The sequence below is a fragment of the Mustela erminea genome, chromosome 20 (genome assembly GCF_009829155.1).
Source record: "Mustela erminea isolate mMusErm1 chromosome 20, mMusErm1.Pri, whole genome shotgun sequence".
In the NCBI taxonomy this organism is placed as follows: domain Eukaryota; kingdom Metazoa; phylum Chordata; class Mammalia; order Carnivora; family Mustelidae; genus Mustela; species Mustela erminea.
Genome location: NC_045633.1, coordinates 34879167 through 34896180, shown reverse-complemented (window position 1 = coordinate 34896180; position 17014 = coordinate 34879167). Strand labels below are relative to the sequence as shown.

Sequence of the window (17014 nt, the reverse complement as noted above, 5' to 3'; positions counted from 1 at the left end):
ATCACAAGTAGGCAGAGAGGCAGGCAGAGAGAGAGGGGGAAGCAGGCTCCCTGCTGAGCAGAGAGCCCAATGCGGGGCTCGATCCCAGGACCCTGGGATCATGACCTGAGCCGAAGGCAGAGGCTTAACCCACTGAGCCACCCAGGCGCCCCTTGGGTGTGTTTTCCAAGATTCTGAAGCGCGTTCGAGGACGCAGAGCAAGTCAGGTTGGCCAACGGCTGGCGATCCCACGGGCTGGCTCTGGGTGACCGGGCCACCGGTGACTGGCTCTGGGTCACCAGTGCCGTTCTCCCCGCCTTCATCCCCGTTTGAATTTTGATGTCACCATGACAAGTGACAGACGACCCCAACAACGGCCAGCAGAGTCGCGTGTCACTTTCAGGACGAAACCCCAACTCCTTGGTCGGCCTGCCTGCCCTTCCCCGCGCATCGGGGCCGCCCCCAGCTGCTTGCTCCAGGTCCTCTGGCCTCCTTGCTGGTCCCCAGTCGCCCAGCTGTCCCCAACGCCCCGCAAGCTTTTCCTGGCACGTGTGTCCTCTCCTGACATTTGAGTGTCAGCTAACGTGTCCCATTCTCCCAGGGGCCTTCCTGCCCCACCCCCCAGGCCCGCGACCCTTTATCCTGCTCCTGCTTCTCCGTTATCACTCTCCTAAACTCTACTTAAAAATATTTTTTATTACTGTCTGTCTCCCTGCTACGGTGCAAAATGGAAATGATACTGAATTCATCACAAGTAAAGCATCTGGCACAGCTCGGCACTCAGTGACCTAAAAATCTCGACTGTAACCATACTATTATTATTATTATTATTTTAAGAATTTATTTTATTTATTGATTAAAAGATTTTATTTATTTATTTGACAGACAGAGATCACAAGTAGGCAGAGAGGCAGGCAAAGAGAGGGGAGGAAGCAGGCTCCCTGCGGAGCAGAGAGCCCGATGCGGGGCTCGATCCCAGGACTCTGGGATCATGACCTGAGCTGAAAGCAAAGGCTTTAACCCACTGAGCCACCCAGGCGCCCCGAGAATTTATTTTATTTTTAAGAATTTACTTTTTAAGTATTCTCTACACCCAACGCGGGGCTCGAACCTGTCACCCTGGACCGAGAATCGCACACTCCCCCCACGCACCGAGCCAGCCGGACGCCCAGTATCATTAACTGCCCCATCTGGGCTCTGCCGTGGCACCCTGGACGCCTTCCCCTGGCATGGCACGGCCCTAACCCACTCCGTGATCACCTCCCTGCACAGATTGAGAGCCCCAGGATGGCAGGGATCAGACCCTTTGCCCCGGAGTCCTCACAGCTAAACGTGTGTGGGGCAGGTGAGCTCACCAGCACTTGGCCGTGGGCCGTGGCCTCTGCCACGCGACCCAGCTCTAGAGCAGCGGAATCGCTGACCGCCACCACCGCCCTGGGCGCCCCAGATGGGCTCTTTCCCCCTCCTCCGACGGGGGACGTGGGGGGGTCAGCTCCCACCAGTCATGGGCAGGGCAGCTGGCAGGGGCGGGGGTGGGCGGGACTGGAGGCGGCAGGGCTGGCTGTAGAGGTAGGAGGGGCTGCCCAGCAGACCCGGCCCAGCAGACCCGGCCCGCAGACCCCACTCCTCGTGCACTGACCGTATTTCTCGTTGAAGAGCTCCTTCACCTGCTCGCGCAGGATCACCTTCTCCCCGAGTCTGTTGGCATCATCTTCATCTACGAGAGGAAGACAAAGGGGCTGTGAAGGTCAGCCCAGGCCAGCCCCTGGACGGGCTCCCGTGCGGCAAGCCCCAACCCCCCGCCGCCCACAGAGCTTAGTATCAGGCAGCCTTGTTTCTAGCTTCGGTGGTCTGTTCTCCAATCCATCCGCCCCCCTGCCGGGAACAGCTTCCCCGGTGCAGCCCCCCGTGTCCGGCCCGGAGCACTCTGAGGCCGGGGAGGCAGGGGACCTGCTTGGAGGAAGGAACTCCTGGCCTCGTGTGGGTGGTGCACACTCGCAGCGCCTCCAAGTGTGACGGGAGAGCCGGGGCAGGAGGCAGGGTGCCCACCCCCATCTGCAAATCCGGGCGGGCTCCCTGGAGGAGCGGGCTGTTGGAATCTTCTCTCGGAAGGCAGGCAGGGGTCTTGGGATGGATGGATGAGGTGGGGTGGGAAGTACTGGCCCAGGCCGGTCTGCTGGATGTGGCCGGAGCATGGGGGCTAGACTGAGCTGGGCTGTCGGAAACTTGCCCCGATTGCTGGGGGGATCCTGAGCCAGAGGCTCCTGAGCAGGGAGACAGGTGCGCTGCCGGAGCAGGGGGTCTGCACACGCTCCCCACCCAGGGCCCAGGGCAGACCTCCATGGGCACCTGCTGTTGGACCCTTGGCTCCCCTCAGCCCTGTTCTGGGTCTAAAGGAGCAGCTGGGAAAGTCCTGAGACGGGGCCCAGGGGGCCGGCCGGGCTGGGGGATGTTCAGGATGTGGAGGGGACGCAAGGGTCCTGGGACAGAGGGGCCTGCGGGCTTGTGTCCTGGGCTGGAGATCCAGGAGGGGTGCCCTGAGCAGGCAGGGCCTCCAGCAGACAGGGGTGGGGGCAGAGGGTGGAGCGGAAGCCGGCAGGGAGCCAGGGCCCGGGAGATGCAGGGCAGAGCAGACAGAATGGGTTTGTGGAGAAAAACAATTCCTGTTTTAATCCAGAGAATCTCACAGAATTTAGTTCAAGTTCAGAGGCCAAGGCAGGCACTGCGCCTGGCGGGCCGCGCCTCCCTCCCCAGTCTGCCTGCTGTCCCTGCCACCCCAGCCTCCCGATGCCCCTCCCTCCCCAACGACCCTGTGCCCTGTGCGGTCCGGGTCATGTCCACACTCCAGACTCTGGACCGAGGTCTGCCGCATCTCCGAGTTTCTGCATGTGTCTCTTCAACCATGACCTTCCAGCCACCTGGGTGCCCCTGAGACCCGGCAGACGTCCGGCATCCCAGATAACAACACCCTTTTCCTGTGTCCCCCTCCCTGGGAATCACAGTCCCATCAGTCGGGCCAGGGCACTGAACTCAGCCTCCCTGAGAGCCCCCTCCTCCCCACATCCCCCCAACACGGCCTTTCTAGACAGTCTTCAGGACCTCACGGTGGCAAGAGTCAACGTGACCCTTCTCCAGGTCCTGAGGGGACAACCTGACAGACTCCTGGGCCCAAGGGCCACCCAGAGCCTGTGCGGGAGTGGGCAGATGCTGCCCATTTCCCTCGCCCCCACCCTCGGCATTCCCCGGGGGGCCAGGATTCTGCACAGACCCGGCGGCACCCATGGGGCAGGGAGGGATGGCCTGGTCTAAAGCGGGGGATGGGGAGGGACACTGGGTGACCAGTGACCCACTGGTCTTGATGACTACCAGTGCAGGGCATGCGGTGGGAGGTTCCTAACCCAGCTGAGAATCAGGGAGGGCTTCCCAGAGGAGGTGCCGCTGCTGGGTGTTCAGCACCTCCCGTGCGCACAGCGCCAGGCCTCAGAAAGGGCGCCTCTTGGCTCCTCCTTGCTCTTTGTTTTTGTTCATTTTTTAATTAAAAAAAATTTTTTTTGGTGTTTATTTAATTTGAAGGAAGGAAGTTCCCGCTGTGTCCCTGCGCCAGCCCCGACGGGGAGAGCCAGGCTCCCTGCTGGAGCCTGGGTGACCCAGCCAGGTGACCCTCTGGGTTGGCCGTGGGCAGGTCACGAGCCCCCTTTGTGACAGAGCCGGGTTCCTGCCACCACGGCTGCACAGGTCGCACACTCACCATCGGGAGAGGCTGTGGCCAGGCCTGCTGGTCCCCAGGGACTGTCCCCAGGACTGTGGGGGGGGGGAGCAGATGCTCTCGCTAGCCTGGGCTGGGGCAGGACAGGCCCCCGGGAACCATCTCCTCTGAGTCTGGTCTGCATGTGGGCAACACAAACCCAGGAAACTGTCCCTGAGAACACAGTATAGGGCAGGGAGCACAGCCACTGTGGGGCCGTGTGGGGCCTCGGCCATAAACCCAGTCTGAAGGGCAAGCCCTGCGAATGGGAGGTGAGAGTGTTTACTCCGCTATCGGACCGCTGGGGTTCAAATCCTCTGTTATTAGCTTGTGACCTTGAACGATTCTCCAAACCGCTGGATTTCCTTGTTTGGAAGGGTCTGGCACGAAACCTGTTCTGGGGGTAACGGTCTGAGCTCCCCTGAACCCAGACCGGCTATAAAGGACGCCAGTGTCTAGAAACATTTCAGAACGTTCTCCACTTGGAGATGTCACACTTAGGGACCCACGTGGAGTGTGGGTCCCCCCAGGGCACCTGTCTGAATGCCTGCATGCACTGGGGAGGAAGGGGGTCCCCAAGGGCCTGTGACGGGGGCAGGGGGAGGGTCCCTGGCTGAGCAGACCGCAAGGCAATCTTGGTTCTACCCCTAATGCTGTGTGATGTTTGGAAAGTCACTCGACCTCTCTGGGCCTGTTCCCACATCCCTCAGCCGGGAAAGCTTCGGGATCCCCTGACTCCACGTATAAAAAAGTCGAAGGCCCCATCACCAGAATCAGGTTGTCGCTGATGCTATTCGTAGATCAATGCTTCCGTTATCCTGGGGTATCAGGGAATTAAACGTCACGCAGGGGACCTCCGGGTAACGGATGCTTCTTCTCTCCAGTCCCCCCGGGGGTTTGTCGTACCCATTCTGGGAGGGCCACTTACTAAAATGCATCGAGTGCCCCTTTCTTAGGTAGTACCTCGTGGGGTAGAGAGGTCCCCCTCGGGATCTCCGGGCCAGAAAGTGCTGCACCTGCCCCCGCAGAGACCTGGACCCCCTCCACCCCTCTCCCCCCCCCCCCGCAGGGACCCCCTTCGAGGACAGGCCCGCCCTGTCAGCGTTTCTGCCCCTCCCCGATCCCTGCTCCTGCCAGCTTATTGGTCTCCGTCACTCCGTGGGCCCCAGTAGCTCTCATCTGGCTGTTTCTAATCTGCCGTCTGTTAGCCTGAGGATTAACTGAATTTTGCCCGGGGGAAGAACGCAACCAGGCTTATTAAATCACCGCCAAGCTGGGTCCGCAGTCAGAGACCAGCAGGCTCCGGGTGCCGACTGCCAGGGCCCCACAGTCCTCTGCCCGGGAGCAAAGTATGAGAACCCCGAACACGGGGGCCTCCCCGCACCGGCTGGAGGTCCGCGGCTCGGACTGATGTCTGTACACGGACCGTCAGGATCGTGCAGGGCCAGGAGGAGCCCGTCACAAGGGACAAGCTGCTCAGAGGGACACGACACCCCCCTCCCCTCTCCCAGTGCTTCCGTGGGACCCCTCCTCTCTGCAGGCGTCACGCAGACCCTCAAGAGAATAGAGGGGGGATATCCACGGGGGTCCCCCTGTTGACGGGACAGCTGCCCCCGCATGCCCCCCACCCGGGCCCTGCAACTTGCACACCTCCCTTTCCTGGCTCTGGACCTTCCCCAGAGCGGGAAGGCACGCTCAGCTTCACCCGTTTGCCCCTCTCAGCCCGGCGTGCAGGTGCAGCGGGAATTCCTTCGGTGGCTCCGAGAGGCCACGCGTGCACGGCAGTGGGGAGGGGCCCTCGCCCCCGTGCCCGCTCTCCCAGACCCCCGAGAAACTTCTTACAAGTGCCAAAGGAAATAGGGTCCAGAGGGCTAACGGCACCCGTAGTCACAGGAAAACCACAAAGTGCCCAGAGCGGCCGAGGACCGCAGAGGTGCAGGGTCGCCCATTGGAACCGCACGGAGCAGTGGACGCGAGCCGGGGCCGTGTCACACGTCAGTGTCGCCTTACGTAAGGCCGAGCGAGGAAAGCGAGTCCCGACTTGACACACGAGGGCACACCTCGCTGATATAAGTAAAGAGCGGGGTGCCCAGGGGGGCTCAGTCAGTTAAGCGGCTGACTCTCGGTTGCGGCTCAGCTCGTGATCTCGGGGTCGTGAGATCGAGCCCCGCGTCGGGCTCGGCGCTCGGTGCGGCGTCTGCTTGACACACTCCCCCCTTGCCCTCTCCTTCCGTCCCCTCCCGGGCCCTCTATGAAATAAATAAATACATCTTCAAAAAAGAAAAAAAAAGGTAAAAAGCATGCAAAAGGAACAATTTCAGTTTCGGCAAACATGACACATCACAGAGCCCCTTCCGAGGTCAGCCTGTGAGCCGTGAGCGGACCTTAGATACGCTGGACGTTTTTCTTACACATACACACCGACGGTAGAGTTTAATTTAGAAACGGGGCACAGTAAAGAGATGAGGAATGATGATGGTAAAACCGAATTGTAACAACGTACGTAGGATATTGTAACAAAGTCACGAGAATGTGGTCTATTTCTCTCTGTGAACATCACACTGTGGTTCCCCTTCTTGTGATGACGTAAGAGGATAAGACGCCCACTGGGGAGGAGCAGCGAGGGGGATCAGGGATGCAGAGGCGGGACGGGCCGTTGGGCTACTGTTGCCTGGAGAACAGTGGCCGGCCTCTGGACCGCAGCTGACCGCGGGCGGCCGAACGGCACAAAACGAATCCGCAAATTAGGGGAGCGGCTGTATTTGTTCCAGGGAGAGAGGAGGGCAGGATGAGGGCGTGCACGGGGGTGGGGGCATGTTATCTGCCCTGTTTTGTTTGTTTGTTTTAAGATTATTTATTTATTTATTTGACAGTCGGAGATCACCAGTAGGCAGAGAGGCAGGCAGAGAGAGAGGAGGAAGCAGGCTCCCTGCTGAGCAGAGAGCCCGATGCGGGGCTCGATCCCAGGATCCTGAGATCATGACCTGAGCCGAAGGCAGAGGCTTTAACCCACCGAGCCACCCAGGCGCCCCTACCGGCCCTGTTTTAATTCTCGGATGGCAGTGGGCTCACGGGGTTCACTGCCGTGTCGCTGACCAAGCAGACAGAGGAGCAGGAACAGGAACAGAAAGAATTAAAAAAAGAAAGAATCTGTGCTACCTGCACTCTGGTATGTAAAAATCACTAGTGGAGGAACTCAAGACATCTGAACAGAAAGCCTGCGGTTTAGTTAAGCATATGCTACCGATCAAGGTTGAATTCTTAGTGTTGACAAAGGTACGCGGTTCTGCCGACGCCGTGTGGGTCAAAGGGTCTATCTGGGGAGTCCAGCCTATCTTGGCAACTCTTTGGCGATTAAAAATGATCTCAAAATAAAAAGCTTAAGCGAACCATCGTCAGACGCAGGGATGACCGACGGCAGAGCCGGTCCTGGACCCGGGATCAGGACTGATCTGGTCAGCGCTCAAGGTCCAGTGGGGAGGGGGACAAGGGAGGGAAGGAGGCAAGCCTTCCTCCCCAGAGTCTCCTCGGACGGGGCGGGGCTCTGCGCCACATGCATCCCTCTCCCTTCCCTGGTCGGGTGCTCCCCGCCCCTCCCTGGAGCCCAGCTTTGTGACCTCTAGCTGTACCGAAGGTCTAGAACAGAGGGCTCTCTGGCTGGAGCCTCCCCTGCTGGGGTTGGAGATTTGCCCTTCACGCCTCACGACAAGCCTGACCTCCAGCGCATGGTCCCATTCTACAGATAAGGACACTGAGGCTCAGAGGAGTCAAGGTGCTCACCCAACATCACGAAGGCCACAAGGTCTGTGATCGGCAGCACTAACACTAAAACCCAGTCTCTCTGACCCGTGGGTACTGCTTTCCCCTCGGAGGGCGGTCCAGCACCTTCTCGAGGGCCTTTGTACCAACCTGAACTTGCTGTCCAGGCTTGGCAAACACCAGGTCTCCTTGTGGGGGTTCATCTGGGATCCTGGCACCAGCCACGCACATGGCCCTTCCCAGGGCAAATCACCTCCTCCGTCCTCTCCCGTTCCTTCCTCCCAGGTCCCGGCTATGCGCGCCAGACATCACGGACATCACTGACCCAAGGCCCGGCAGGCCCCGGGCTGACCTGGGGCCGGGACCAGCCAGGCACACCGCGCCCTGAGCACCAGGGGCAGGACAACAGCGCCCCTCCTGGGAGAGTCGGACAGATCTGGCCCCTGGGCTGCAGGAGCCAGGACACAGGGAACGCATTTCTGCGGCATCATCTGGGGTGCGGGGCCTGATTCCCAGGATGCGACCAGTGTCTGTACAACAGCAGCTCAGGCTGCCGCCAAACACAGGAGGACGGTCGCTCCCTGTGGCACGCGCGCGGAAACGTGTCGGCTCTCACCCGTGTGTCCAAGAGAGGAAAGCCCTAGTGCCCGCGACGACGCCCAACGCCAAGCGACTGATCGCGAAGTCAAGGTCTCGCGCGCAGCCGGGCACTGTTCTCACAGCTCCGCGTGGATCCATCCCCTTAATCCTTCCAACAACCCTCTGTGGCTGGCCCTGGGACTACCTCCGCTTTACAGACAGGGAAACTGAGGCACGGAGAGACACGCTACCTGGGCCGGTGACACAGCGAGTGAGCGGAGGTCGGGACTGCCCCCCGACTTCCAACCAGCTGGCAGGAAGACAGAGTGTCCCAAACCCAGGCTTGTGGCCGTGCTGACTGCTGATCAGGACCTTGCTTCCACGCGTGGGGGAAGGAAGAAAGAGCATCCGTCTCCCCGTCTCTGCACCCCCAACCCCCAACCCACATTTCCCACTGCCTCTCGGAACGCCTTTGATTCTGCATGTCCCCGAGCGGCCTCTCCATGGCTCCCTCAAACCTGTCCCTCTTCTCTGGGCTTCCTTCCCTGGGGTCCCCCTCCTGGTCGCCCAGGAGAGACACCTCGGCTGCCTCCAACCCCGGAGCAGGCAGAGTCATGGCTTCCCCCAAGCTGTCCCCGTCCCAGTCCCGGGAAGCCTGGGACTACGGTTCTTTACACGACAGAAGACACTGGCTGGTTTAGGTAAAGGTCTCGAGATGCGGAGGTCATGCTCAATTACCCAAGGAGGCCCTAACAGTGATCATTAGAGTCCTTCCAAGGAGGCAAGAAGGTCAAAGGCAGGAGGAGTTGAGCCAACAGAAGCAGAGGTCAACGTGAGAGCTTCAGAGCTGGAGGAGGGGGTTTCTGGAAGGTGGGAAAGACCAGAGCCTCCCGAGGGACCTGCCCGTCCACTCATCTCGGGTTCCCTACCTCTGCAACTCGTGGGGAAAAATACTCGTGTTGCTTCAAGGCACCATGTCGGGGTGATCTGGCCCAGCAGCCAGAGGAAACCCGTGCCAACCCCACGTGTCCCCGTCATCCACCAAGGCAGGCGGTCACCACGATGGGCCACTTTCCCAGAGAAACCTCTGGCAAGCCCAGCCCATGGCGAGTTAGGCCTCAGAACTGCTCCTCTCACGGCGGGAGAACTTCCCGCTTGGCCTCCCCAAGACCATCCTCGGCTCTGCAAGTCGCATCGATCGCTCTCAGGAGTCTAGGAGACCCCGTCCTTCCTTTGCTTGAAGCCCGCTGAGGACTCTGGTGTTGCTGTCCATGGGGCAAACCGCTCCTCCCTCCCCTGGCAACCGAGACCCTCTGCTGGGGCTACTCTTCCTGTTTCCCACCCCAGAGACGGCACACTGGGAACTCGGGGCTCCCCTACGTCACGGAGCGTGCAGGGGGGACCTTCATCTCCTCCCCCACCTTGCGGGGGGAGGGGCTGGGTCCTGCTGAGGAGCCACCACGGCTCGATCCCAGGACCCCGAGATCATGACCTGAGCCAAAATCAAGAGTCGGATGCTTAACTGACTGCGCCTGCCCAGGGCGCCCCAGAAGTCCAGGTTCTCATCCAGCCTCCCGCAGTCTGCCTCCTCTCCCCACTTCCACCTCATCTACCACTTCCCCCACCTGCTTCCTCCCACACCCTGGCAGGTGACCCCAGGGCCTTTGCCTGCACTGCCCTTCTCTCTGCCTGCACCGCCCTTCTCTGGCCACCCCCGGGCTCCCAACCTCCCCCTTGAGTACTCCCCAGACGCCCTCCCGGAGGGCCCACCACCTAGTTCATGTTGCAACCCCCCCTAAAAATAACCGCAACCTCCCCCCATCTGCTTCCCCGCCTCCCGAGCGCACATCTGACACACTTTAACACTTGGTGCGTGATTTTCCGCAGCCACACCAGAACGGCGTCTCCGTGAGGCAGGATTTTCTTTTCTTTTCTTTCTTTTTTTTAAAACTCGTGTTGAGCAAAAGCCCTGCACCCAGCCCAGAGAACTGCCCAGCAGCTGAGCTCCCAAAGTGGAAGGTCCTGCTCCCTGTGCCTGCGGCGGGCTTCAGGATAGGGCTGCCTGTCCCCTACTCCCACCTCCTACTGCGGGGCCTCTTTTGTCCCCAGAGCTGTCCTTAGCAGGCTGGGCAGACGGAGTCCCCCCGGTCAACCACGCGCGCTGAGTCCCCCGACGCCTGTGGCCCAGAGACGTGTTTATCGGCCAGCGAGAACTTCTGATCTGCACGCCGGGGCCCCGGGACCCTCGGAGCCCATCTCAGTCCAGCCCCCATAAAGGCACTGGTTGTTCCTGTGAGCTTGGGTGGTCCCAGCTTGGGAACCAGTTTCAGCGTGGTTTTCTGGAATGCTGCAGAAGAGTCTGAAGCCTCCCCCCCACCCCCGTGCCTTCTGGGGAGCCCTCAGCCTAAGGTGCTCTAGGAACCACGGGGTCCCCCTTCCCAACGGGCAGGGCTCCGGGAGGACAGGGCCTGGGGACCACTAGCCCAGTCGGGGGCGGGGTGGGGCTGCGGGGACCCAGTGGGGTCCTCACGGGCCAGGAAAGGGTAGGGGCCTCCCGACCCGACGGCGTTCCGCCCTCCCCTGCGCCGCCGGGCTTGGAAGAAAGGAGGCAGCGGGCCAAGAGCGCGGGGGCCTGGCAGCCCCGCCGGGCGTCTGCCCACAAAGGCCTCCGGGCCCCGCCCTGCAGATGCCAGCTCTCCCCGGGAAGGCAGCGGGGAAGCTGTTCCTGGAGCCTAATTAACAAAGAAAAGCAGAGATAATTAAGTGGAGAAACATGTGGCTGGCGCTGGAACCGGGATATCTTTAGAAACGCGAGAAAGGACGGCTTTATTTTGAGCTCTCAAGACGGGGACAGCGTCGGAAGGGGGGAGAGGGGGCGCGGGGGCCCCAGGGAAGGGGCGGTGGAGCCAGAGGAGCAGGTGTGTGTGCGTGTGTGTGCGTGTGCATGTGTGTGTGCGTGTGCTTGTGCCTGTGAGTGTGCGTGTGTGTCCACCCCGAGGAGGAAATGACCCTTGGGGGGCTAAAGGGAGGGGGCAGGGGACCGCGGAGGGGTCTAGAGACCGGGGGGTCACTTATCCACCGTCACGCAGCTCAGAAGTGGTGGCACCGGTTCCTGAGGGGGCCGGAGGGGACTCCGCACTGCCCCCCGCTTTGTCCCCGTCCCCCTCCGTCCTGGGCTGAGAGCAGCCCCATGCTGGCCCCCTTCTCCAGGAAGCCCACGCGGCATAGCAGCTGCTGAGTGGCAGGAAGCCCCCCTTCCCCACCGGGAACAGGACCCCAGCCCTCTGCGTGAGAGGCCCTCGGCCCACCCCGCCGCCGCGCTTCTCGGGGACGAGCTGGGAGCGTGTCGTGGGTCAAGGCGGCTGACTCCTGCCTCTCAGCGGAACGCGACCGAACACCGCTGCTCTTCTAAGGGCACAGTTTAGGGAGCAGACGGTGTAGGTAGAGCGAGGACCCCCCCCCCACCCCCAGCCCTTGGAAACTTCAGCCCTGCCCTGCAGGGGTGCTGGGCTCCGGCCGCGGGGGACGTCAGCGGAAGAGCCTGCCAAGGCCGGGTCTGCAGGGTCTAGTCCACGCTGCAAAGCCAGGCCTTCCAGGCCCTCCACGCTCCGCCTGGCCGGCCTCGCCGCCTCGCGCCGCCTCCCGCGCGCCCCCGGCCCCCCGCGCCTCCCCGCCCTGCCCCGGCCGTCCGCGTGGGACCTTCCCGCTTCACAAGGAGGGAAACCGAGGCCCAGGCAGGCGAACCTGACTTCCTGGAGTCACACAGGAAGTCGGCAGCTCTGCTCTGTCTCCGCGACCCGGAGCCCCTGTTCTGGGGGGGGGGGGATGGGGAGGAGGGGGGCTGCTGCTTGGTTTCTGGCTGAGGGTCCCCTGGAGCCGGCAGGGAGGGCCGCGCCGCGGGGGGGGGGGGCAGGGACCGGAGCAGAGGACACGGGCCTGGGTCCCCAGGACCCTGCGTTTGCCCAGAGGGTGCTGGGGTTGGGCGGCTGGGCCTGTCCCTTGCTCGTGGTTCCCGAACGCCAGAGCGGGGCCCTGCGGAAGCTGGGGAGCTGGGAGGCCCCGGGAAGCGATGGGGTGGGTGACCACCTTGCCTCTGAGCCTTTCCAGAGCTCCCTCTCACCAGGCAGGGGACAGTGAAGCTTTAAAGGCGGCTCCCGCTGGGACGTGGGGGCTCCAATCTCCACTCAAATGCCCCCAGTGACGGGGAGTTCACTACCCAACAAGGCGCCACCGCCCCCCTTTTTCTGCCACTGCCATTCGAGAATAGTTCTAGAATGTTATTTTCTTGATCCCTCTTGTGCCTCCCAGAAGGGCCCGGCTCTCAGCTCTTCTTACCGGCAAATTCTTCCACTTCCTCCCCCCACCCCACCCCGTTCCTTCACAGGCTCTCCTCCTGCAAGGTCTCCCAGTGGTCAGTGTGTCCCCTGGCCCATCTCCGAGGGCGACCCACTGGCCTGAGTGCTGGCGGCAACTGCCACCTCCGCGCGGACCGTGCCCAGCCCCGTCGCCGCCTTGCGCGAAAACACCGATCGGGTCCCACCAAGTGCGACAGGCCCCAACCCAGCCTCGGGCCTGGGTACCACCATCGCTCTTCCAGAACGTTCCGCCCGGCCTCCCCCCCCCCCCCCACTCTTCGGCCACCTCTAGATCCTAGCACCACCCACCTCCGGGGCCTGCTGCCTCCCGCCTGGGGTCAGCCTCCTCAGCCCTCCCCTGGCTTCACCACCCCAGTTTTGCTTTTCCAATCCACCCCTGGTGGGCGGCAGCCTGGTTACCATGGTAACCGTAAGACAATATGAGGCGGATCCTGTCATTTCTGTAGACTCAGAAAGCAAGCCTCCAGTGCCACCAGAGAGAGCCTGAATCACCGGTGAAGTTTCTGGTCCAGGCCTTTTCTAATTCTGGCCTCACTCTTTGCTCCCCCAACCCCTGCGCCTCCGCACCGCAAGAGCGCAGACCTGGGTACAACTTGGGCCCCGGGCTAACCCGGGCTGCCGCCTGCAGCCTCACTCAGTGTGCTCAGCTGTGAAATGGGCGTGACCACAGCATCGACCCGACAGGCTTGAGAAGGGCTCCTAGCGGCGGTGTGAGAGGCCTTCCCCGGCCTCCTGGCAGGAAGCTAGGTCTCCAGGGGGAGAAGGGCTGGTCTTTGCCGCAGGTGGCACCGAGCTCATGACCGGGGGCTCGGGGACACCCACCCGGCTCCCCTCACATTTCCTGGGGAGCAACGCATAGGCAGACGCACCTTCCAAGCCCCCGGCCCTCCGTGCCTCGACGGCCACGTCTGAACCTCTTGGTCACCCACAGGGGCGGCCCCTCCCTGGTAGCCCACGTCAGGATGGACGGGACTGTCCCTCCCATCTTTCTAGCCGTTGCCTCGAGGACCTGACTCCATCGGTCTCGCATCGGCGCTGGGGCCCACAGCGCCGCCCCGTCCCTTTCCCGTCTCCCTAGGAGGAGTCAGCAGGGGCTCCGGCATCAGCTCGCAGAGTCCCCTTCCATCCCTGTTTCTCGGGGGGCTGGGGGACGGCGGGGTCCCTCCTTTTGCCCCTCCCCACCCCCATCACTCATTTTTCTAGAATCACGCTGCGGCTCTTCTTACCTCTAAAACCCTACTCCTCTCCCACTGCAGCCGGCAGCCCTGCCCCATCTCTGTCCTGCCCCTGGAGCGATCCATTTCTCCGCTCTCCATCCCTCCTGAGCCGGCCGCAGCACCCAGGTCCCCTCCCTGGAACGGCTGCTAACCCCGCTGCCCACGACCTCTGGGGGTTGCTCAACCCCACGGGCCGGTCTCTGGTCTCCCGTACGTGACCTCGCCTGCAGGTCTGGCTCAGACGCTTGGCTTCTGGCCGCCTGTCTCTCCAACACCTGAGCGTGGGAGGGCCCAGGGCTCACCCTTGGGCCCCTCCAAGCCGTCCACACTCATCCCCATAGTGATCCAGTTTCACGACCAAAACACGCTGCCGGCGGAATCATCCCCACCCGCATGGCTCCAGCAGGATGCTCTCTCTGATTTACAGATCTGCCTGTCCAACCCGGCCCCTTGGTGTGTGCCTGACAGACCCTGACCCCTCTCGCCCTCCAGCTGCTCAGGACAAAATCTTTGGCGCACACCCATGCTTAACTGCATCAGCAATCCTGCTAGCCTTACTTCCAAAGTATGTCCAGGGCCTCAGGGCCTTTGCACGGACTCCCTCCCTAGACGCTTCCGCTGGGATTTCGACATGGCTCCGACTCTCATTTCCCTCAGGTCTTAACTCCTGCTGGCCCACCTAAAACTGTCCTTTTGACAATCCTAGCTGTGTTGCATGTCCCCGTGGCAGTCGTCACTATCAAATACGGTGCTCTTTGTCCTTACTTATCTTCCCCATTAAAAAATAAGCTCCACGAAGGTAGAGACTTTTTTTGGGCCTATTTTGTATTCCTAGATTCTGCCTGCCACAAAGCAGGCCATATATACGTGTATTTAATATACACACATATTTTATATATATATACAAATATGTATTTTTAGATATATATTTAAAGTTTGAGAGAGAGAGTGCACACAAGCAGGGGACAAGAGAGGGAGAAGCAGACTCCCTGCCGAGCAGGGAGCTTGCCGCGGACCCCAAGATCATGACCCGAAAAGAAGGCAGACGTGCGCCCTTACATATAATATTTTTCAAGTAATATCTACACCCGACGTGGGGCTCGAACTCACAACCCCGAGACCAAGGGCCGCATGCTCTTCTGACAATATATTTTTGTTGTACATATACATAAACCCTAAGGATTAACTGTGAACCTGAAGGGGCAGAGGCAGGGCCCCTGTTATGGAAGCTGACAGCCAGAAGGGGGCAGCAAAGAGCCACCCAGCGCGGCTGAAAGCTCAGGGAGGCGCCGGCACAAGCTGTGTGACCTTTAGGGAGTTCCTTAACCTCTCTGAAACTTGCATTCTTCTTGTAAGACTGGTTACTGGGGGAGACCCCGTGTGCTGCTACGGGAAGGCTTTGTGACTGGCCGGATCATGCGCACGATGTAGGGGTCCGGTGTCCACGGTACGAGGAGCTGTCCGATGTCCCCGGCTGGGGGACGGGACAGTAACTATGACGCAGCCTGACCAGGGAATGTCATCGGGCGGTTTAAAAAACATCAGAAAGTGGTTATGTTTCCAGCGTGTGTGTACGTAAATGTACAGAAAGAACAACGGCGAGCTGTGAAGTTAGTAAGCTTGGGGAAAATCCGGAAGAAACGTATCATCCTAAAAACGAACAGCCGTCTGGGCACTTAGATTTCTGTGTGTTCCAAACTTCCACCATGGACACATACTCTGCATTTCCCTTCAGGTTTTTATGACCTCCTAGAATGTCTGTGGTTGTTCCTACACCAGCCCCCCGGGCGGAGGGCCTCTCCTTCCTGGGTCACCGATGCTGCTTCCCAGCATTACCCCAAAGAGCCTCTGCTGCTGTGCTGGTGTCCACGGCCGGGGGCCCCTCTGGGTCTGGCTCCAGGGTCACCCAGATCCCCTCCACAGCAATACAAGTCCTCTGTGCTCTGTGGGGAACGGTGGCCTGTGGCTCCTGGTGCACATCTGTGCCCGAGAGCTCGATGCTGGGGGCTTTGAGGGACTCTGAGCGACTCCTAGTGCTGTCCCCAGGCACCTGCCTCCCAGCCCCGCCGGCCCGGCCTCCCTGCTTTAACGCAGTTCAAGCCCACTGAGGCAGCCAGCAGCTCCAACAGTGTGGACCTCTCCTGTTCTCACTCGCGACGGCTCCTGAGTTCATGCCTGGGTCACCCAGGCCCACTGAAAGGCAGGACTGGAGTTCACGCTGGTACGAGCACTGGGCCCAGCCCCCCCCCCCCCCCGCCTTCTGCGGCCCTAGGTCTCTCCACCAGGCCCCTCCAGCCAGCATGCCGACCCCATTAGGGATCTGTCAAGCGGCTGGCTTTCGGCTCCCCCCACCACCAGAGGCCCGAAATCACACCCACTGTCCTCTGAGACTCAGTCCAAGTCCGTCATTAGCCAGGCGCCTGGCCAATACTCCGGAGGACTAACAGACACTGGGGGGGAAACTGAGGCCCGGAAGGCAGAAGTGATGTACCCAGTTGGGATAACACTAAAGGCCTCTGGTATCGTCTCTTTTGCCCCAGAACAAAGCTGGCTCTGAAACGTCCACACCCTCGCCCCCCTCTGGCCCAGCCCACGACTCTAGGAAGCATCATGAACAGCGTCATCTTCTTTAGAATTCACTTGTCTCGGAAGGTTCTTGTTAGGAAAGGCTTCTGCGGGAGCCTTTGCTAAATCCCCTAGAAAATCTCAGAGCTCACCTTAACAGGCCTCCCCTCCAGGAAAGCCTCCCCTTCCCAAGCCCCGCACCTCCCCACCGCACCCCTGATCTGCCCCCTCCGACCCTGTCCCACCCGTGGACCAGGCCCTTCCCCAGTCACTGGTCGGCTTGCACTCAAACTCTCTGTAGTAGGAAGCTGCTACACGGGTGGGCTTCTTAGAAGCTTCCAGGCTCTGGGGGACCTCAACAGGGAGGAGCAAGGGGCATCTCTCCAACCTTCGGCATGGACAATTGTCCATGTCGTCTTGTAGGCACCAACGTGGACACATGAGAGTCATGACTTGGTGGCCCCGTGACCCTAACTCCTTGGCCCTGCGACGCCTTCTGAAACCTGGACACGAGCCCAGGGCAAAGGGGAGGAAAACGGACTCAGAGTCTCCACCATGCCACGCGGCCTTTCGCAGAATCTGGTTTAATTCTACATGTCTTGCGCTTCTGAGTTTCCGTTCCGTATTTCTGGAAGAGGACGGAAGGAATAGGAAAGTGTCTTGGCCATGACACGCCACACCCTCCTGGCCACGCTGGTTTCAACCCTGCCCCCGCCCCAGCCCCGGCCCCCGGTGTCTCCCCTGTGTGCCTTCGCTTGGGCTGGGCCCTGCGTCTGTACCACACACTGTTCTCC

At 61.0% G+C, this 17014-nt stretch overlaps 1 protein-coding gene across 3 annotated transcripts in view; it reads right to left on the bottom strand.

Moving 5' to 3' along the window:
* Positions 1-17014, bottom strand: part of GTF2IRD1 (GTF2I repeat domain containing 1) — a 95879-nt gene that overhangs the window by 4670 nt on the left and 74195 nt on the right. For all 3 annotated transcript variants that reach the window (XM_032327338.1, XM_032327339.1, XM_032327337.1), the window contains one exon: positions 1619-1696. In XM_032327338.1, the coding sequence (XP_032183229.1) occupies positions 1619-1696 (78 nt within the window). The remainder of the gene's footprint in view (positions 1-1618; positions 1697-17014) is intronic.